Source organism: Stegostoma tigrinum, chromosome 29 (assembly GCF_030684315.1).
Source record: "Stegostoma tigrinum isolate sSteTig4 chromosome 29, sSteTig4.hap1, whole genome shotgun sequence".
In the NCBI taxonomy this organism is placed as follows: Eukaryota; Metazoa; Chordata; class Chondrichthyes; order Orectolobiformes; family Stegostomatidae; genus Stegostoma; species Stegostoma tigrinum.
In genome coordinates, this window is record NC_081382.1 from 42891050 (window position 1) to 42914669 (window position 23620).

A 23620-nucleotide genomic window follows, 5' to 3' on the forward strand; every position below is an offset into this window, starting at 1 on the left:
AGACTGCATGAGAGAACAGTCACTGTCTTTCCATCCTTGCAATGTCTCTCCAAAGCCATTTAGCAACTCTGGGTAATACTGCTGAGAACCAGAAGGAGCCCTAAACACTAATTTACATTTGAATTTTGTTTTTAAAACAAACATGAGTGAAAAATGAAAATACTTGACAACTCATCATGCCAATAGGCAAGAATATCAATGCAAAAGGAAAACGTTGATACAGTGTAAGAGTGCACAGATTCATTGGCAAGTGGACTCGGATTGATAGAGGTATAATGGCAAAACTCTGCTTCTTAATATGTACACCATTCCAACATAGCAGGTTAGCATCAGATATCCAACTGGGCTCCTAACCCTCAACACGGTAAACCCAGCAAAAATCTGCCCATCCGGTTTTGAAATGTTCAGTTAATCCTTTCAGCACTCTCCTTTCCATCTGCATCTCTCACCTGACGATGTCAACTTTTGGCGGAAAAAGAATTCCAGATTTTGGCTCCCCTTCATGACAGCACCCCTGTACAGCCTAGTTCAAATTTTAAATTTTTGTTCAGAACTCTCCACACCACACAAGATAATTGATTGATCCAAACAACTCTTCAAATTACTTATAAAGGTTTCGCTTAGAACATTCCTTCATCCTTTATAATCAATGAAACAGAAGACTGACCCATGCACCTTCTCCTCACGGTTACCCTTATGTACGTCAGTATCATTATGGACTACTCGGATTGAACTCTGTTCAATGCCCACGTGAGTATATGGTGAGGCTAATTCTCTGTCCTCCCACTTGCCCAATCCCCACCCCACCCAATCCTCAGTATAATAGATCTTAAGAGAAATGCATAGTCTCTGTTCCATTATAAGATGGAGCACTGTGGCAGATGAGCTGCAGGGCTGAGTGCTCTGTTCTCAAGAAGTTGGTTACTCACCTATCTGTATACAGCTCCCGGTAAGGTCCATAGTACCAGTATGGCATATCATATTCCCTGTAGTCTCGGTATCGAGGATCATAAGCAGCTGGGTCATACCTATCCCAATGAGCCGAATCTAACAAAATACAACATTCTTTGAGAAACAGCAGGTTGTATTAAAGAGGCAAAGGAAACGGAAAGAGATTTTGTGTTTCCATAACACCACTCTCAACCTCACAGCATCATAAAATTCTTCATAGCCAATTAACTAAGCACTGAAGTTTTGCCACTTATTTTTACATTCATTCCCAGTATTTGCTGGCCACCCCTCGTTGCCCTTGAGAAGGTGGCAGGGAGCTTCCTTCTTGAGCCACTGCAGTCCTTTGGGTGTAGGCAGACACCCAATGCTGTTAGGGAAGTAATTCCAGGGCTTTTACTCGGCGATACTAAAAAAAAGTGAAACATTTCCAAGTCAGGATGATGAGTGGCTTGAAGGGGAACTTGCATGTGGTGGTGTTGGTGTTCCTATGTATCTGCTGCCCTTGTCCTTTATAGGTGGAATTGGTTACAGATTTAGAAGGTGCTGTTTAAGGATCTTTTGATGAATTTCTGCAGTGTGTCCTGTATATGGTTCACACTGCTGCTTCGCAGTGTCAGTAGTGAAGTGACTGAATGATTGTGGATGCAATGCTAATCAAGATTGCTGCTTTGTGCTGGACGGTGTCAAGCTTCAAGTGTTGTTTGTTCCAGTGGGGAGCATTCCATCACACTCCTGACTTGTGCCTTGTCAATGGTGGACAAGCTTTCTGGAAATTGGGTGGTGAATTCTCAGGTAGATGAATTCTCAGTGTTGTAGCTGTGCTGGAGTAGCATGGTTAGAGGTGTGGTAAGTTCTGGAGCACAGGTCTTCACTACTATTGCCAGACTGCGTCAGGGCCCATTGTCTTACCAATATCCAATGCCTCCTGCTATTTCTTGATAGTATGTGGATGAACTGAATTAGCTAAAGACTGGTGATGCTGGGGGCCACAGGAGGAGGCCGAGATGGATCATCCACTCCGCACTTCTGGCTGAAGATCGCTGCCAATGCTTCAGCCTTATCTTTTGCACTGATGTGCTGGGCTCTTCCATCATTGAGTTGTTTAATTCTCCAACACCATTCATGATAGGATGTGGCAGAACTGCACAGCCTAGAGCTGATCCTCTGGTTGAGGATCGCCTAGATCTATCACTTACTGCTTGGTATGCAAAAAGTCCAGTTTTTGCAACCAGTTGGCACTTCATTTTTAGATACACCTGGTGTGGTTCCAGGGTTAATCTCAAGCTTGATGGTAATGGTTGAATGGGGGAATACAATGGACCACTGGGTTGCAAATTGTGTTGGATTATTATTCTGCTGCAGCTGATGGCTCCTAGTACCTCTCAGATGCCCAGTCAAGGATCTAGAACAAATCAAACTCTGTCCCATTTAGCACGGTGATATTAAAAATACCTTCCATTGTGTTGTGTGGTACTATGAAGGTGGGACTTCGCCATGATCACTCTTACCAACACTGTCGTGGACCGATGCATCTGTGGCAAGTAGATTGACTGGGTAAGGTCAAATATGTTTCTCCCTCTTGCTGGTTCCCTCATCACCTGCTGCAAACCCAGTCCAGCAGCTATGACGTTTAGACCAATCAACTGGATCAGTAGTACTGCTCCACCACTTCGGTGTTGAACATTGAAATTTCCCAACCACAGTACATTTTATGCTTTGATGAATAGTCAACTAGACTCAAAACTTTAGCTTGCTCTCTCTATATGGATGCTGCCTGACCCACTGTGACTACCAGCATTTCCCCCGCCCCCCCACTACAGATTCAAGCACCGGCAGCAATTTGCTTGTACATTCCACGTCCTTGCCACTATGGCTATAATTATGGTAGGTAAGTTGCAAAAAGCAAAATCACAGACAAAAGTCAATGACTAGAACAGAAACCAGTAACTGGCACTTTGGAGAATTTTTTAAAGTGATGCTTGATGAGGAATACAAATTAGAAAAACAACTGAGGATTCTCTGCTCTTTAAATAATGGTTCTCATCAGCATGAGGGGAAAGTGCAGCAAACTGGGGAGGTGTGAGAATAAGTCACAAATCAGGTTAAACACAGCTTCACCACAGCAACTGTACGTCACAAGCATAAGCAATTACAAATGAGAAACATTGCAGGTGAGCTTTCCTGGCATGGAAGCTGGCAACACAGCCAGGTGGTCACCAAATAAAAGTTAGGCAAGCTACTGTTTGAGAACCTTCATTTGAATTGGGAGATGCCCTGCAAAGGGGCTCTGCACCTGACTAGATAACAGAGTAAATAATTTGAGAGCAAGGTTAGGCTGCAAAGGAATGGAGGTGGTGATGGCGAGGTGCTTGATCTTTGTAATCCATGAGTTTTTTTGGGGGGTTTGGGGAATATCATTGGAGAAATAAATTTACTGTCAAACAGGATGCTCCAGGTTTTGAAAGGAGTATGGAGAGTGAGGGAGAGTATGGGGTTACTCTTGAATATTACTACATTGTAAGACAGAGTGCAGGGTTAGACAGTATGAAATATTAAAGGGTAGAATGTGAGCAAGAGAGAGGAAATAGAATGAGTGGTTTATGAGAAACAGTAGATTAGGACTAATGAGATGAAACATTCTATGATCCTACAGCCTCTGGAATGTTTTACATCCAGCATCTTATCTGCCGGGGCAGTATAGTTTAAATTAACCACCAATACAGTCATTATAAAATACTTAAATCAATGCAGACACAGATTTAGGGAACAGACCCCAATTATCTCACTGTCCAATGGCCACTCAGTGGATACAAGCAGGAGTTTGGGAGAAATCAGCAAATTAGGATGATACCCAGAACACAGTAACCGGAGGAAGCTTGAAAAAACAAAAATCACAGTATTGATTGTCTCTGTTAAATGCGATCTGGTTTGATTGGTCCAGTCCAGACTTTGTCATTCTTTTTCAGAATGTGAGCGAATGAATCAGAAAAGATTACTTAAATTGTCCATCTCGTCTTGGCACAAGAGTCCCGCTAGGTCACTTCAGAGTGCAACAGAGTGTCAATCACATTTTGGGGGTCTGGAGTCACACTTAGTCCCTGAATGTTGTCCCTGAAGGGATCATTTGGGAGCCAGCCTGGTTTTGAGAGCAATCCATCAGAATTGTCACTGTTACTAATCCCAGAAATTTAATTACAAATGAAATCCAAACCCCCAGATTGCTCATGGGAAGATTAGAACTCGTGCCCCTAGATTAATCCAGGACCATAATCAAAATCGTGCACTATATTTCCTGAGAAACAACTTCAGTCACAGTCACAACAGGAAAATGTCATTATACAAAAGGCTCATAATTCTTCAATCCTACCCAATGGGCACCATACCACCACTCTTACCTTAGGCACAGCAGTGATGCTGATCCTCATTCCCAGATGTAAGTCTCTAACCTAGACTGACAGCCCTCTACAATTCAAAGGTGCAGGGCTCGCTAAAGGATGTTAAGCAATGGTTCGTTCCAATGCCTTGGGCAGATACTAAAGATCTCACTGGGGAAACACGAGTTGAGGGTGACCCTGCAACCCCCACCAAGGTAGAACAGCCTCCTGGTATTCAACATCTAGCCTCAGCCTTGAAGTAAATAGTGTTGGGCAGCCTTTGCTTGTGGAACCTGAATACCATAATAGGTTTTGCAGGGATTTAATGCTCTATTCACTTACGAAATATTTCACTTAACTAACCTCTGAGTGCAAGAAAACCAGCTCTCTAGGAGAAGGCAGAAAAGTGATTCATCCTTACCTCTGTACTGATATTGACTGTTGTAATAATCTGGATAATAACCAGGATATCCCTCTCGCCCACTTCTTCCACCATACAGGTCTTCAATGCACCCTTGCCTGAGGAGATCAAACAATAGATTGAGTGAAACTTTGAGGATTCTCACGTCAGTTTGTGTGAAGATGGGAATCAAGAATGTAAATCTGTGCCCTCAAGGCTGAATGGCAACAGTTAGAGACAATCCATCCACTGCCATCATATTGACATACAGAGGGCAGTATAACAGGAATATACGAGGACCAAGGAATGTTGAAAAGTTTCAACTAACCTGCTTCACACAGAGTGGACAATCAATGGAACAGCTACCCAGAGATAGTGGTGGTGCATTCAAAGCAAAGGCAGAAAGAACTTTTCTTAACAAAACTCATGATGGATTGATTTATTGTTGTCACGTGTAATCGAGATACAGCAAAAAGTGTTGTTTTGTGTGCTTTACTGGCAGATCATACCATACGAAGTGTATCAAGGTAGCATAATAGAGTTCAGAATACTGTGCTCCAGCCACAAAAAGAACGCAGAAAGAGACATCAGCATTAACCTGTGAGAGGTCATTCAAACTCTGATAACAGCAGGAAAGCAGCTGTTTGAATCTAGTCATAGGTGTATTTAAACTTTTATAGCTTCTTCCTGATGGAAGAGGGTTGAAGGCGGCTGCATGAGGGAACAGAGACACTAAGGGACAAAAACAGAAATTGTCAGCTACAGTCAGGAATTTCTTAAGAACGGGTCACTGGATCCAAAACATTCTCTCCACAAATGCTGCCAGACCTGCTAAGTTTCTCCAGCAATTTCTGTTTTTGATTCTGATTTCTATGAGCTGCAGTGCTTTTTATTCACTTTAGCGAGACTAAGCAGGTGTGAGCACATGCATGAGAGAGTCTACAAAGGAGGCTTATGAGGTAAGAAAAAGAGAAGAATTTGGGGGACTGGTGGTCTACAGAGGAGGAGCACAGGTGAGGCAGGACTGGCAAGATGCCAGAGTTCATTTCTTAACGCCAATAGGAAGACAAGAATCAAGGTAGCCAGGCTTGTCACTTACGGCCCTGGCAGGTGTCAAGGATGTCGCCATCACACACCCAGAGTAGACAAGTAGAGTGTCAGGACAGTCACCAAGTCCTTATGTAAGGGAGTGAATGGTGCACTGCTACTGCAGTTTGCTAGATGCTAAAGCCAAAGGGAGGGGAGTTCAGGAAAAAAAAATTTACAGGCAGAATTGTATGACATTATTAATACAGATACAGATTTTCGTATCTCAGTTTCCTCCACCCCAGCCTTCACCACTTCCTCAATATTTCAGTCAAACAGCTTGACAGAAAATTAAGGCCAAAACACAAAAAAATGTCTACAATACTCCCAAGCTCCTCCAGCCAACTATTCAGGGTTTATGAAGCACAGAAAAGTGAAGCATTTTAGTAATGTCCACCCAGGGTCAATTCTGCATTCACTCATCCAACAGCAAGGATGTTAATGTGAGGGCTCGCAATCGACTGAATCCCATCCCCGAAGTCACAGGGCTTTAGGAGAAGGAAGGTGGGAAGATCAGTAACAAAAGGTGACAAGGAATCAGACTGCAATTCAGGATATATGCTGAAAAGTGCTTCTGTAAAACTTCATTCTCAAGAGCTGGATGCGTCTAGTTAGGTCTAGATTTATTGCCAATCCCCAATTGCCTAATGGTAAGCTGCCTTTGTCAACGTAGCCCAGATATAGGGATACCAACCATGCTGTTAGGGTAGGGAGTTTCAGAATGAATGAAAGAATGCTGCACTGTATACGTTTATAAGTCAGGGCTGTGTGGGCTTGGAGGGTAACTTGCAGATGATGGTGCCCCCATGCACCTGCTGTCCTTCTAGATAGTCGAGATCAAGGGCAGGCAGGTGCTGCAAAAGGAAGTGACTTGTGTACAGGCGGCAGACAAGACCTACAGACAGAAGCAAACTTAAAGTTGATGGAACTTTTGACTCTATTTCGAATGGAACAGGTGTTAAAAATTTGAGGAATTGGGGTTCAGTCGCCCTCTTTCTGCAACTCCATACCTGGAAGGTGGTCGATTGGAGGACTGACTTGCTCTTGAGCTGGGCCGACTGGTTTTTTCCCTCTCTGATTCCTTGTAACTCATGTTATTAACATCGTATCTGCCATGTCGAGCATAACGTCGGTATGGATCATCCTGGAGAAGTGAGAATTGGTTAACAACGAGATCATCGGCAATGAAACATTATGAGCTTTAACAGCTAATATTCATTTTTCAATCTTAATCACTAAATTATTTGGTCATTAACACACCATGGCTTGGGATCTTGCCATGCATAAACTGGCTGCCATGTTTCCTACAACATTGACAGCACTTTGTTAGAAGTGAGAAACCACACAGCCTTTAAAAAGTATGTGGTTGAACACTTGAAATATTGTACCATTCGAGGCTATAGGTCGAGTGCTGGAAAGTGGGATTAGTGTAGACAGGGAAGTGCAGACTTGACAGGCCAAAAGGTCATTTCAATGGGGTATGGTTCTTCCTTCATAACACTCAATCTGAGGAAAAAAAGTCTTCCCTTTGCTTCCTCACGAAAGTGCTGAATTCCAGTCAATTGGGCACCCTACATGAGTCAGCATAGGTCATCATAAGGTTACTAGCAAGAGAGTCATTTACAAGTGCAGAATCATTTACTTGTTAGCAAGACAGTGGTGTCATGCTGACCTCACTGGGATAGCGATCCAGAGATCCAAACTAATATTCTGACGACAAGAGTTCAAACCACACCACAGTAGCACGATAAATTAAATTTCAATGAACAAATCAGGTACTGAAAGCTGGTCTCGTGGTAGCAACTGCAAAACTATAGGTTGTCACAAAGACCCATCTGGCTCACTAATGCCCTTTATGGAAGGAAACCTGCTGTCCCTATCTCGGGTGATCTACATGTGACTTGACCCCACACCAATCTGGTTAACACTCAAACTGTCCTTTGAATTGGTTGAGTAAGCCACTGATTCAGGGGCAATTAGGGATGGACAAAAAAATGTCAACCTTGCCAATTAAACTCAGATCACATGATAGAACGGAAAAACAAATTCACAGATGCTGATTCCAGACACACAGTTCTTAGCAATGTGGAGAGAGCTAGTTCAATGTTCAGGAGCTGAACTTGGGCCCATTCATGATCCATCCAGAGTAGTCAAACAGGAAGCTGGAAGAGCACAAGTAAGGCAGCATCTAGAGGCAAGAAGCAGTCAACATTTTGGGTACAGCCCTTCTTCAGGAGAACCCGATCAACAGATCATTTACTGAATTATAGACCAGAACAGCAGCATTTCCAAACGCTTCCACAAGTGACAGGTGCAGAGAGCTCAGAACCCACTCTCTGAGCTGTTGCTTCTGGTTAAGGAACAGTGTCCGGGGAAGATTCTAGAAAGGGGAAGTCAGAAAGATAGCCAAATCTAGTAATTTTAGAATCATCACAACTGACAAATGTTGGGAGGACAACAGAAACCCAAGTTTAGAAGGAACATGAACTGAGGGTTTTAAAACAGAATAGTTTAAAACCTGAATAATATCAGTTATCTGGAATGGTAACAACTGGTTAGAAAGGAAGGCATCAACAAGGATAAAAACAAAACAGTGAGGCAAGTTACCTCCAAGAGCACAAATCTCTACACAGGCTATGAGTACACAATGAAAGAGGAGGAGACGTTTTTTAAAAAAAAAAAGATGTACGGGGTAAGATGATCATCACCTGGAATAAAGAAGTTTGGGTTCTGCACAGCCCTTGATGTTATGCGAGTGGCGGGGGGGTGGATTTGCAACCTTGCCAGGATGACACAGATTAACAAAGTTGAAGCAAAAACAGAGTTTCTGTGTAACAGAAAAGGGTGAACAAGCTGGGACTCCCAACTGAGAATGGAGAAGCCTGACTCAAGGGAGGGTTTTCAAAGTAAAACAGGCTTTGAAGATATTTAGAAGATATTTTTGCTTATGGTGGAAGCAAAACTAAGGGCCATCCATACAGGACAGTCACTATTAAACTCAATCAGGACTTCAAGAGAACCATCTCTTCCCAGAGAGTGAGATAACAAGGTGTAGAGCTGGATGAACACAGCAGGCCAAGCAGCAGAGTAGGAAAGCTTGATGTTTCGGGTCAGGACCCTTCTTCATTTTCTGAAGAAGGGTCCCAACCCGAAACATCAACTCTACCTGCTCCTCTGATGCTACTTGGCCTGCTGTGTTCACCCAGCCTCACGCAGTGTTATCTTAGATTCTCCAGCATCGACAGTTCCTACTATCTGTCTTCACAGAGAGTGGTGAGAATGTGCAATTGTCTCTCTCTCCCTCCCTCTCTCACAAAGCAATTTAGGTGAATAATGCAGATACATTTAAGGGGAAAATGACAGGAGAATATGTCGATAGGGCAAGATGAAGGTTGGAGGAGAGTGATGTGGGGCAAAACTACCCATCTAGAACAGCTTGGCCAAATGGAAAGATTGCCCTCCCACCCAGGAGAATGTATGGATCAGCGATTATGCTGGTATAGTGTTGGGATGGACTAGATAGACCAGTCCTTCTCAACTGCTTTCCTAAATAGATAAATGTTCACCATTTCTTTTTCAATGTGAACTTTATGCTCAGGGGTCTATGCCAAGGAGTGAAAGCCACAGCTAAATGTTTCAGTGTCTGCATCAAACACTGAGGTAAGGGACAGCACAGGGATTCGATACAGAGTGAAGTTTCTTCAACACTGGCACCATCAAACACTCCCAGGACAGGGACAGCACAGGGTGAGATACAGAGTAAAGTTTACCCTACTATTTTAAACTAAAATTAAAGCTCTCTCTACGCTTTTAAACTAAAAGCAACAAGAAAGTAAATGATCCGCGACACTGTCACCACGAAGCACTCAGGATGTGGCCAGCAAAGGGTTAGATGCAGAATGAAGCACCCTCTACACTGTTAAACTGAAAGTAAAGCTCCTCTCATACCATCCACATCAAAAACTTCCAGGACATGGATAGCACAGGGTTAAATACAGAGTTAAAAACCCCTTCTACACTTTTAAACAGAAAGCTTCCTATAATCTTCTATACCATCCCCATCAAACATTTCCAGGACAAGTACGGCATGGAGCTAGACACACAGTAAAGCTCTTGTTACACTGACCCCATCAAATGCTTACATGACAAGGACAGCACAGGATTAGATACACACTATACTGATCTCAGAATCTCCCACACAGGAAAAGGGTACTGCTCACATTATAATGTCCCAAACACACCCACTGTATGAGCTGACATAATTTGCAGGACGCATAGCAAAAGGAACTATAGATGCTAGAAATCGGAAATGAAATTACAAATTTAAGCAGTTTTGTAGTTAAAGAAACATATTAGAATAGGTCTTCTCGGGGCCTCATCCTATATGAACTACTCCAATCACTCCATAGACACAGACTCCTCCAAGAGTTCACAGCATGCTCTTTCTTGGTGTCTGTCACAAGCACAGGAAACACCTATTCAGTTTTCCAAGCTTATTTTACTGATCACTGAACTGCACCTCAACAGGTGCACACTTGAGCAGTGAATACAGGAAGAAGGAAACAGCTTTTTAAAGTGACGGCCCTGGTTTCACCCTGCAATGTGTCCCCATAACCACCCATCTGGTCTCCTAAAAAACCATAGCCATAGAAAAGTGGTAATTTACTGAAGCATGGATAGGTTATTCAGCTGTGAAGGGCACTGGTCCTGACAATATCCTCAATCCATGCTGCTTTACATTCCAACAAGAGGCTTTGAAAAGTGATTTGTTCCCCACACTCTATTAGCCCAGGGGCATAGAGGCTCGTTGTGACAGCGCAATCAGCAGACACCCCTGAAGGTGCCAGAATTGCTCTGGTCAGTGGTGCCATTATAAATGCAGCTATTGGAGGAATGCACCAAGCACCATTCACAGCCTGTGCTCGCTGACCTAAACTGGCTCCCAATGTGGTGACACTTCAATGCAGAATTCTCATCCAAATTTTAAATCCTTCCAGGGACTCAGCCTCCTAACCTCCTCCAGCCCTTACACATCTCCAAGATGACTATGCTCCTCTAAATCTGGACCAGAGCATCCCAATTTTAGTCACTCCACCACTGGGTCCCAAACTATGAAATTCCTTCCCCAGGTCTCTACATCGTGCTCTCCTCTAACATGATCCTTAAAAGCTACATCTTTGAATGGCTTTGGTCACTTGTGGCCTTCTGTGTGGCTCAATGCCAATTTGTGTTTGACCTTCTTTCACTTTGTTATTGATGCTGTATAAAAGTGGAAAACAACATCTCCCCTGACTTTGATTACACGCATGTTTCTAAGCCTCTGAATAAAACAGAAGCAACAATACAGACAGAAAAGTGCTAGTTTTACCTGGTAGTACGAATGGTTGCCTCTGGAATCCATCAACGGGTAGGGCATCTGCTGGCCAACTCTAGGGTCCAGTGTAGGGTACGATGGGTAATGCATGACATAAGGCTGCTGAGACTCTGCACTGTAGTCCTGGCACACGTATGGGTAGGCGTAACTATAACCTGCATGTGGCTGCCCTGTCGGGTATGGGTGCTGTGGCATCACGTCATGGAGGGAGGGGGGCTGGGGGGCAATTGTTGCTGTTACTGCAGCCTGAGCTGGCAGGTGCTGCTCCTGTGCTGGAGGCTGAGTGTGGCCAGATCCCGGGTACCCATAACTGGCTGATGGGTACTGGCCACTGACTGGTAGTGGCCCTGGTTGGCACTGGTCATGAACTACTGGTGATGGTAGTGCCTGCTGTCCACTCACTGTAGTGACTGGCTGTTGCTGTTGGACGTCTGTAGTGACCTGCAGGTAGAAACCTGCTTTGTCATTGGTGTAGAGGCCCGTGGTGTACGTGTGGCAAGGAACTGACTGCTGTGAGGTACCACCAAGTGGCAGGGAAACAGCCGGATGTGTGCCAGTTAAGGGTTGATTAGGCACAGTACTGTGCAGTGTGAAATCAAGCATCTCACAGTTGGCAGATGGGTTGGGCTGAACAAACCCTTGGTCTCTTGTTTCATCCTTGCCACTGTCGCTGGGTGGTTTAAGATTGGAAGCTGGCGAGGTTACAATCGCTCCAGGGTCTCGGCTAGACGGAAGGCTGGCGGTGATGGCAGTATCCACTGACTGCCCTTCACTGGCCCTCCTGAGGTTGGTGCGACTGTCTGCAGCCAGATTCAGTGGAGACTGGGCAGGTGGTGCTCCCTGGGCCATGGTGGCCAACTCAGGATTGGGAGGGACCGGACTTGCAAAGGCAGCACTTTGGCCGTCGCCCCGATCGCGGAGAGACCGCTCAGGGCTGGAAATGTTGGGGGAGGTTTGAAGAGGCCGAGCAAGCAGCACAGCTGGGGTTGGTGAGGCTGGAGTAGGGACCAGGAGTGTGGCATAGCTTGGAGCTGTCTGGTTTCTTGGAGGTCTGTCCTCTGCCATCTGGGGTGGGTTTTCCATGTTTCCAGGAGGCACAGGGTAGGTTGAACTCTTACTGCTATCTTCAGGCGGTTGGATCACCTCCAATTTGGCAGCTGCAGACACTGCCGGAGCTGCTGGTGCCAACATGATGCCAGCAGAGAAAGTTGGCAACTCGCTCTGTGCCCACAGAGTGGCGGCAGGGCTCTCCGATTTCACCCAGATACCAGAAACCCTCGAGGACGGTCTCTTGTGGGACTCCTCTGATGTAGGCCGTGCCACGTTCTTGGACGCCCCAACGCTGGCATAGAGGTTTGAGCGAGGCTGGGGCATACGGATGTTTTCCAGGTTATCTGGTGGCTGTTCCAAGTTACCCGGGGAGATGTCTGACGTGCTAGCACCAGGCCTCTGCCCCACAGTGGTCACCGTCGACTGGCTCAACTCCATCACCATCTTTGCTTGGTCCACTTCAACAGCTTTGACCGCCAGTTGGCCATGCGATCTGACTGGCTCGAATGAGCTGTTGGCGCTAGCTTGGAAGGTAGCCATTGGTTTTGGGGAGCTAAGGGCAGCAGACTGAGATAGCTGGCTGTAGTACAATGGCCGCCCTGCACACTCTGCCTCCTTGCCAAGGTGCAAAGGGTCTCTACTCAGTGGGGAGGAGTCAATCTGCTCAAAGAAACGGTTCGGGGAATCGGTGGGAGGTTTCCCACTCTCTTGTTGAATGAATGTGTTTGTCTGGGTGTGGGATCTCCGCAGACTGGAGCCACTGCTGTGACTGGCACTACTGTGATTTGAAGAGATACTGTCACATCGCAGAGGATGGTGCGCAGAGTCTGGGGTCTCAAGATTTGGTGGTGGTCCTGCTCCACTCATGTTTCTGACAGTGTGCAGCCCTTGGTTCACCAATCCAGGCATGGGCTGGAATGCCACAGGAGTCCTGTCAGGCTCAGTGGGCAGGACCTCCTGATTCTGGACAAATTCAGAATTCTCATCATCTTCTAACGCCAGCCGTTCACCATGGGCCTGAGTGGAATCTGCTGCCCCACCAGGATCCCCACCCCCGAGGCTGTAAACACCACACGGGCCAGTTGGGTGAGGGCCTAAGCTTCGGGGTTCAGCAGTACCACTGCAAAGGTCTGACAGCTGCTGTGTGCTGAAGAAGGGTCCAGTGCTGGGCTGGAAGGCCTCCCCAATACCGGCACAGACAGCACTCTGCTGCTCAGGCACCAGGGTTTCTTTGTTCTCCACTTCACCCCCTTTGAAAAACATTGATACAGTTCCGGGTTCAGAGTCTCCAGATGGTGGGTCTGAGCGTGGGGCAGGACAGTCAGCCTGGTTTTCCGAGTGAGGCACAGCCTGTGGCTGGTACACTTCTCGAGGGGGGCCAGATTGCCAATCCTCTGACCGGACAAAGCTAGTGCCAGAGAAATGCTGCTGACGTTGGGACATTTGGTGGAACAGAGGTGGTCGGGCAGCATCTTGGTGCTCAGTTCCAGCAAACTGTGCCGGGGACTCCATTGATGGGGAGTGGTGCTGCTGGCAGTGGCTGCCTACTGCCTGACTTTGCTGAAGTGAGACAGGCTGAGGGGCACTGTAACCAACAAAACCTTGGGTCTGGGGGTCACTAGGCTGAAAGTAGTTCTGGACAGATGGAGGTCGACTGCCGTGATTCACTGCCCACTGCGAGGAGCTTGACTGGAATTGTGGTAGGAAAGTGGATGGAGGGGGAGGAAAGGAATGGGGCTCTTGGCGGCCACCCTCCTGTCCGTGGGGGGTCCGTGTCATGGGCTGTGCCTGCCCCATCTCATTGCTCTCTGAGCCCAGCCCTGTGTGAAAATATGAGGGCTCCTGGGGGAGGCCCAGTCCAGCTTCAGCTCCTTGAAGAGGGGCTGCAGGGGAATACTGACTAGCTTCGCCGAACCGGGGTGCAGGGAGGAGGGGGGCTGGTGCACCATAGGGTTCATGTCGCTCCCCCAGCGCAGTCGGCATTCCAGGGTAAGAAGCTTGTGCGCTCCCAGAAACATCAGCGGGCCAAGGGAGCTGATTCCCATCTTGCCGGTTCAGGATTGGTGGACCTCCATTGACAGTGTTCTGCAGTGACGGTAAACTGTTGGACTGGGTCTCCCGGCCAAGCCCAAACGGATCAGTGACTGGTGGCAGAGGCAGTGTAACAGGGGCTCCTGACAGTGGGGTATTAGGTCGTCTGTAGGGAGCATTCCGCCGAAAGATGTTATGCGTTCCCCCACTCAGGGGGGCTCCAGTGGTGCTGCCATCTCCTGGTGACGATCGGGGTGGCGGAGGCTGCATTGGTGGACTCTGCATCAAGACTGCAGCAGGTCAAACACAATCTTCAGTAATAACAGGGTAGTAATAACAATACCTTTTGGGGGAAGAGAGAGAGAGAGAGTGAGAAATAAAGACTGTCTTGTATTTCTGTAATGTTTCACAGCCTCAGAACATCTCAGAGCACTTCACACCATCAAAATACTTGTTTTTTGAAGTATGGACATCATTTAATCAAATCAGAAAAACAGCAATTTGTGCCCAAGATCCCACAAACACAAAGAGAAAATCACAGCATTCCTTTGATTGCCCCGGCAGGGTTCAGTGAACAGAAGCAAAAAGGCCCAGCCTATTGCCAACAGTATCCTATTCACCCATCACATGCCAATGGACGTACAGGGAATCCCAGTTTGTCGATGAATCAATTTTAAAATTCCTTCCTTTACTTTCCAATCATGTTCTTGCCTATCTTTGCAAACTTCTCTGCAACACTGTGGGATCTTGGTACTTCTCTACTTCTGGCCTTCGTGTATCCTCAATTTTAAATCTCTCTGCCACAACATGTACCAGACATGGACACGAACTTATTTCTTTAATGTAGTTCAGTATTTTTCACAATTCAGAAAGCGACTTCCATGAAATATGTTATTAGTTCCAATTGATTATGTGGTTACATTGCAAATCAGCAATCTGGATGATTTGGTTAGCCAGTCTGGGGACAGGAGTTCAAATCCCACCAGGGTGATTTGGTGGGCCTAGGGTTAATGGTGTAAAACCCATGCAACTAATCCTGGTCATTACCTATTGTATCTCTACGCACGGATAGGGGAGGCCAGAATCAGCAATGGCCACTGAAGCCAAGTATTTTACAAGCACTCAAAAGTTCAGACAAAGAAGAATATATGCACCTATACAAATAAGTTATTTCCAAAAAAAGGAATGAATGTAGAAATTTGTGCATTGTGCATCTTGACACACTCATTTGCTACACCAACTAAACAAATTTTAGAAACCATAGACCAGAATACTCAAAGGGGCAATGACAGTGCTAGCTGCTGACCTTGAACATCATACAACGTGTGGTGTAGGTTGCGGTCCTTCCCCATGTTAGTTAAAATCTGCTGCCAAACTAAGCGGGGTGTTCTCCCGGTGTCTAAAGGGGTCATCAAGTCAGGTAAACAGCCTGAAGTATTCGCACAGACAAGCTGCTAGAAGCGCTGATCATCCTCCACTACCAAATACCACTTTGCAGACAACACAATAAATAACTGTGCCCCACTCATAACCGGCGGTGAAATATCAAACAAACTTTTTTTTTAAAAAATGGAACAATCATGGAGGAGAAATTTGTCATTCCATAGATTTTTCAGGGATAGAGAGGTTTTCCAGCTCTAATTATGAAGTCAGCACACCAACTCAAAGCCAGTTATGTCTAATTCAGCAAAGTGCAACCTTCTCCAGGACATTCATGTCAAGACTACTAGCACAAAATAAGTTTTCATGAGGTCAATGATTTTTAATTGCTTACAAACTGTGTCATCTTCAATGGTAAACCATACAGGGAAACAAAATTACTAATGGAGAATTTGGAATATGTGTTTAGCTATGCATGGACAGATCCCCAACATCGCCGTTACCTTTTGTGGGAGTAAAAGCAGTCAACTCAGGCAATTTTGACATCCTTAATAGTACAAAATTCTGATCATTGCAAGTTTAGGAGCGAGGGAAGCCATGTGCCAATCAAGTCTGCCATGACTCTTTCATAGAGCAATTCAATTAATCCCCTGCCATCCCCATATACTTGCAATATTTTTCTTTAAGCATTTGTCCAAATCCTGTTTGGATCTCCCAACTAAAACTATTCCCTCCTCCTTGTACATGAATTAGGAGCAGGAATTGGCCATTGGTCCCGTGAGCCTGCTCCATCATTGAATGAATTTAAGACTGAGCTGATTGTAACGTCAAAACCATATTCCTGACTACCCCAATTAACTTTTACCCCTTGTCTTGACAAAAATCAATCTACCTCTGCCTTAAAAATATTCAAGGACTCCACTTCCAATGTCTTTCCAGTCTCAATGAATCTCAACCCTCAGAGAGAAAAAAAATTAACATATCTGACTTAAATACCTTAAAGATGCCACTGCATTGCTATTGACCTATCCTTCAACCTAATTTGTCAATTAATTACAGCCAGTTCTGTTTTCATGCCTTCATAGTTGACCCTAAATCTTTAATAAGTGTCAGACTCACTCCTCCCTCTATCAAACTGAATGTACAATACAATTATATTATGGTTGCTTCTACCTAGGGAAGCCTTCATTGGGAAATCATTAATTAAATCTATGTCACTGCATCATACCAGGTCCATTATTACATGCTCTCAGGCTCGTTCCAGAACATGCTGCTATGAAACTCTCTGAAAAATATGCTATGAACTCATCTTGGAAGAATTATAAACATGGAGGAGAACAATGTAACAATTCAAATAGAAATAGATGAGTTGTTGGAGTGGGCAAAGAGATGGCAGAGGAAGTTCAATGCTGAAAAGCAAGAGGTGGTAAACTTTTGGACAAAGAACATGAGGAAACAGCAAAAAGTAAAAAGGTGCAGGAGCAGATACCTGGATGGTGTGCATATACTAACATTATGGATATATCTCCACTAGATCCTCCTCCTTCATAAAAATTCTGTGATTCTTGGCTACCTTTGCCGTTGAACCTTTCCAGTCTATGTCGATCAAAATCTCTAATGAACATCACTTTTAACAAGGTCTCATCATTTCTACCTTTATCCTCCATTCTACCACATGGTTACTGTTGGGAGACTTGATCCCTGACCCTACTATTCAGTGTCTAATTTCAGTGCAGTTTACTTCCTTGCAGTTGGCAACAGCACCATCCTCAGCATGATCCAGGTGGACAGCACCCCAGTGGTACAAATCCCACCCTCCCCAGGACGGTGCCAGTGTCCTATGAACTGAAGATAACCAAGTGTGGAGCTGGATGAACACAGCAGGCCAAGCACCATCTCAGGAGCACATAAGCTGACGTTTCGGGCCTAGACCCTTCATCAGAGGCTCTGATGAAGGGTCTAGGCCCGAAACGTCAGCTTTTGTGCTCATAAGATGCTGCTTGGCCTGCTGTGTTCATCCAGCTCCACACTTGGTTATCTTGGATTCTCCAGCATCTGCAGTTCCCATTATCACTCATCCTATGAACTGAAGCCCACTTCACCCTCACCAGTTTTTGAGACAGATATTTTTATTCTAAATTCTAACCATTATTGACATTGAAATCTTTTCTTCAGGTTCCTTTGCATTATTGAAAGAACCAGAGGCATTCTCCTGAAACATGTGATCTCAGTTACCAACTCTTCAGCTATTGGAAAAGAATTCCCTTAACTCATTCCATCAAAACACTTTCATGATTTAAAACACCTTAACTCTCCTCAGTCTAAGTGTAAGAACTGCCCAGGTTTCTCCGGTTTTCCCACACTCTTGTATAATTCTAGGAAATCTCTTCAGTTCACTCTCCGAAGTCTTCATATCCTTCTGAACCGTGACCAGAATTGGACATACAGGTTTCAACCCCGCAATGGCAGATGGTGCGATCTCAATTCAATAAAAATATGAATTAAAAAGCTAGACTAATGGCAACCACAGTCAATTATTATAAAAAGCAATCTGGTTCATTAACATCCTTTTGGGAAAGAAATCCATCATCCCTACCCAGTTAGCCTTACATGTGATGCAAGATCCATAACATGGTTGACTCTTAACTTCCCTCTTGGTGATTAGGAATAATAGATAATAGTCAATAGACGTTGGCTTAGCCATGATACCATCCTATAAATAACTTCTTTAAAAATAGATTAAGCAAAATTTTGTGCATCTTGTTCTGTACATTTTGATTACACATTCAGGATTTCATCAACTTTGTTGACCTGCTCTGCAATTCTCAAGGGTCAGTTAGCTCTATTATCTGGATGGCTGGTTTGCCATGCAAAGTAACTCTAACTGCGTGGGTTCAATTCCGTACCGGCTAAGGTTACCATCAAGAACTCTTTATCAACTTCTCCATTTGCCTGAGGCATTGTGACCCTCAGGTTGAACCAACACTAGTTGCCTCTTTCTAATGAGATAGCAGCTTTATGATCCAGTTGTACTAGTGACTTTACCGTTTTTACTGAACATATTGACCCACAATAGGTCACTCTTACACACACAGTATGCTACAGGTAGTTATCAGACTGTAATGAATGACTGATCACTTCTTTATTTCCAAGTGTCACCTATGTACAGTGGGGAGCACAGGTCAAAAGCTCACAGAAATAAGTCATACTCAAGAAACACATGCACAAAATCCAGAAATATGTTCCCAGCACCAGTGCCAAGGGAAGAATGCACCACTAGGAGTCACCACCCTTTCAATTTGATGGTAAACCTAGCTAACATCTTCCCATCCAAACTTTAAGGGCAAAAGAATAGCACTCTCCCCCTTGACTTCTCTGAACGTTAATCCTGCAACTGACAAAAACATGTAGGAATGCACAAACCCAATGTTGCATTTCCTAAAATTCTACACTTCAAAGGTACTCAACTAGTTACGATGCATCTTGGAATGTCCCGAGGATATAATAGGCACTATATAAATACAAATCTTGCTTTCACTTTAGAACAGATCCTCTTTGTCCAACTGCCAACAAAGCACTAGCACAATGCACACGTTGCACAGTGAACCTTTGAACTTCTGAGCACACAGAGCCACTTGTCTGATTGCCAGCAGCACCTCACTGACCCTGCACAGCCTTCAGCAAATATTCCCAACACTAACCCACCCCAACAGCACATTAACCCAGCCATAAAAAATACAGAACTGAAGAAACATCCAGTATCCAAGGTCCTCACAACAATAAGACTAGCAAACTGTTGCTCCTCTTATCCAGAAAATGGCACCCTCAGAAAGACTGCCATATGTAACTCATTCCTACTGCCTTCACTTTTCCAAATCCTATGCCTCTAAATCAGTCAATAATCTCTGCCTTAGCCAAACACACATTTTTGTCTAACTGTGCTTCTGTGAATAACTGCACACCTTTTTTCAAACATTAAAGGTAGTACATAACAAAGACAGGTGCGCAAAACAGGCTGGTCCAGATCACCCATAATTCAATAAGGGGCTGAATGGCCTGATTCCATCATGCTGTGGGGTGGCAAACAGATTGAAGCTGTGTCAGTCAAGGTCAACCTCACCTAGTCACAGGAGAGTGAGGGCAGATTCAATTTAGCGTTCAGATGCACAATCCTTGTTCTCATCCAAATACAGTAGAGACACATGAAGGCATATAAAAGCCCAGATCCCACAATTTGGTCCAAGGACTGAAGCTGCCAGCTGTTCAAATAATGATTTAGTTCTAAGCTGGCAGGTGCCAAAGACACCCAGGACTATTTAGCATACTGTGCTGGAATGCCGGATATCCTGAACAGTAACTTAGTAATGGAATCTGTGCGCATGTGTACATACAGCAGGAGTGAGGGATAAGTTAATATGAAACAAACTCTCCCAGCGTGAAGACCCTGTGCTGAATTCAAAGAGGGAGCCTCCCACAAAAGTAAACAAGTCAGTAACCCTCGAAAACAATGTTAAAAAAAAATTTGGAAGCCAGTAATGAGTAATTTGAGAGCTGAAGTGAGGTGAACGCCGACTGGAGGGTTTTCCTCAGTTTGTATTCCTTGGCTTTGTCGTCATCTAACTAACTGACATTAGTTACACTTAAAACCAAGATAAATTAATATAGCACAGGAGACTGGTTTTGAAATAAATCTGTTCCAGTCTCAAGTCAAAACATTTTCTCTCAGCTCTACAGGATGGCATCAGGAAACAGAAGAAATCTTAGATATTTCGCCAGTCTGATCCTGACTGAACTCTCATACTGACCCTAATGCTCTGCAAAGATTCCCTCATCAAACTTTAACGAACAATGGTGTCTTCATGCCTCAGGCAGAAAGCTCAGATAACAGGATGCCATTCAGGCCTGAATGCTGGATCTTTGAAAGAGTTATCCAACTAGATCAACTCCACCTCCACAAACTAGATCAACTCCACCTCCACAAACTTCTCTTTTTCAGATATTTATCCAATTCCCTTTCAAAAGTTATTGTTCAACCTGCATCCACTACCTGTTCAAGCACAGCTTTCCGCATAATAAGTAGCTGCTCACCTCCCCTCTGGCCGTTTGGCCAATTCTCTTCAGACTGGATTGCTCTGGTGAGCCACTGAAAACAATCACCTTACCGTGTGTAAGCTAGCTGCTTTGGTTCCTAAAACAGTGACAACACCTCAAAAAGTTCTTTGCTATCCAAAAAGTGCTTTGTGACATCCTGAGTGTTTCAGAAATGTTCATCTTCCTTTCTTTAGATGAACAGTCTACGTGGGACTAGCTGTGAAACAGGCAACGTACTGTCAACAGTTTCATTTCATTAGCATTGGTGCCAGTTGTAGCAATGCTAAAATTAAAAAAGAAACATTTCTGCTTCCAAACAACCCTCTGGAATGAAATGGCACAAGCACTGGGCAAACCTACAGTGACCTGCTCCAACAAAAATTCAATGCAGATTACCAATTTAACATGTGGACAAGCTGCTAGAGGGCAGATGCCACACTTAAATACTGCACTATTCAGTCTCCAGAGCCACAAACTACCGAAACTAACAACTATAAGAAATAGAAGCAGGAGTAAACCATTCAAACAAGCCTGATCCTGCATTCAATACGATAATGGCTGTTCCAGGCCTCAACTCTGCTTTCATATCAGCTCACTGCTTTCATTGCTCTCCAATCTGCAATACATCTAAAATCTACATACCTACTGTTCAAATATTTTGAGCAATTGAGGCTTCACAACTCCCTGCAGCAGAAAATTCCCCAGACATTTACTATATTCAGAGAAGTAAATCGTTTGCATTTCAGTTTGAAATGAATACCCATTATTCTGTACCAAAATCCCTAGTGAGGTTCACTCACTCATAAAAACATCTTCTCAATGTCTATCCTGTCTTGCCCCTCAGAATCTTGTAAGTTTCAATAAGATCATCCCTCATTCTTCTAAACTCTAATGAAGAAAGGTGTAACTTGTTTACACCTTCTTGACAAGTCAGCCTCTTTAAGCCAGGAATGAGCCCAGTAAATCTCATTTGAATTGCTTCCAATTACAGTATATCATCTTATAAATATTGGGACCAAAACTGTGGGTAGTTCTCTAGATGCAGCCTCACTAACATCCTGTATAAGTTGCCCACAAAGAAACAATAGAGGCCCACAAATGGTATTTCTGTGCCAAAAATGCAGTTGGCAGCCACCTTCTTCTACTAACTCATTTTCCTAAGCTCCTCTCCTCCCTGTCTCACAATCGTAAACCCCTCCTTCACCCAAACCTGGTTCACTAATATCCTTTAGGGAAGGAAACTGCCATCCTTTCCTGGTCTGGTCTACATGTGACTCCAAACCCACAGCAATGTGGTTGACTGTCACCTGCCCTCTGGGCAATTACGGGTGGGCAATAAATGCCACCTAGCCAGCAACTTCCTCATTCCATGAATGCATTTTTTAAAAAGTTCTCTGTCCTTTTTTTAAAAAAATCAAATCCAGTATCGTTGGGGTAAGCCGCAACTCCTCTCCTCCTTTGGGTTGACTCCTTCCCAGCCTTTTCCTCTCCACTTTATTCCCACTGCCATCCTTATGCGTCTTCTCACACCACCACCCTCCTCCTGTAGGCTGTCTCTCTCCTCCCTACATTATCTCACCTTCCTTCACAAATATCTTTTTCCACTTGCCTCCCCTCCCTCATCACCTTTTAAGATGTGTTGCGACTGTTCGCCTTCCATCCTCTGGGTATCTCTGCTGTTTCACTCTCCCTGTGCCCTGTATGGTCTGAGCTGGGGTCTGTGGAATATCTGTGTATTTATTTCTCTCATCTGTCATAGCACCGGGCTCAACTTCACCTCTCTGTAAGCTGTTCTCTGGATGTCTCACTCCTTTCCTTTTCACCTCTATGCTGTACACTGAGCTCTGACACACGAGCCCTGTAATTCTCTGTCTCTGCTTCCCACTATCAACACAAACAGAACACCATCAAACTGCCCTCAAAAGGTGTCTGGGTCCTGTCTATTAGGCTCAGTGACATGGTTGCTACCTCTCTTCCGTTGTCTCGCCTTCATTTGTCCAGGTCCTGGCTGCTGTACAGGATGTACACAGGGTCTTATTCTATACTGCTCTGAAGTGAAGTCTTTACACTTTCACCGCCTCCTTTTCCCATCTATCACTGTCTTTCTCCCTTCAATTAAATAACACATACATACTGGTGTGAGACAAAGCCTCTATCCCTCTATCATCTCACCTGCATACGAGCTCCGGTAGTCCTGTGCACTGAACGTATACTATAAGATGTACACACTGGGCCCCACTGCAGTCTCTATCCCGCTTACCTGTACTCTGGGTGCTGTATACAGGGTCCTGTATACACTGCAGGGTGGTGTATACACAATAAAGTGTACACACTGGGCCCCGCTGCAGTCTCTATCCCTCTCACCTGTACTCTGGGTGCTGTATACAGGGTCCTGTACACACTGTAGGGTGGTTTATACACGATAAGATGTACACGCTGGGCCCCGCTGCAGTCTCTATCCCTCTCACCTGTACTCAGGGTGCTGTATACAGGGTCCTGTACACACTGTAGGGTGGTTTATACACAATAAGGTGTACACACTGGGCCCCGCTGCAGTCTCTATCCCTCTCACCTGTACTCAGGGGGCTGTATACAGGGTCCTGTACACGCTGTAGGGTGGTGAATACACGATAAGGTGTACACACTGGGCCCCGCTGCAGTCTCTATCCCTCTCACCTGTACTCAGGGGGCTGTATACAGGGTCCTGTACACGCTGTAGGGTGGTGAATACACAATAAGATGTACACACTGGGCCCCGCTACAGTCTCTATCCCTCTCACCTGTACTCTGGGTGCTGTATATAGGGTCCTGTACACGCTGTAGGGTGGTGAATACACGATAAGATGTACACACTGGGCCCCGCTGCAGTCTCTATCCCTCTCA

General features: G+C 44.9%; 1 protein-coding gene across 4 annotated transcripts in view; it reads right to left on the bottom strand.

Annotated features, from left to right (window-relative positions):
- sec16a (SEC16 homolog A, endoplasmic reticulum export factor) overlaps positions 1-23411 on the bottom strand; it is a 69721-nt gene extending 46310 nt beyond the window's left edge. Inside the window, exons 1-5 of one of the 4 annotated variants that reach the window (XM_059638242.1) lie at positions 23310-23411; positions 11180-14609; positions 6822-6955; positions 4747-4844; positions 930-1047 (exon numbers count right to left, since the gene is read on the bottom strand). In XM_059638242.1, coding sequence (XP_059494225.1) covers positions 930-1047; positions 4747-4844; positions 6822-6955; positions 11180-14551 — 3722 coding nt within the window. In that variant the 5' untranslated portion in view covers positions 14552-14609; positions 23310-23411. Of the gene's footprint in view, positions 1-929; positions 1048-4746; positions 4845-6821; positions 6956-11179; positions 14610-19766; positions 19788-23205; positions 23276-23309 lie in introns of those variants that run through there. The other 3 variants (XM_048558739.2, XM_048558737.2, XM_048558738.2) reach the window with 3 other exon arrangements.
- Positions 23412-23620: the final 209 nt, after the last annotated feature.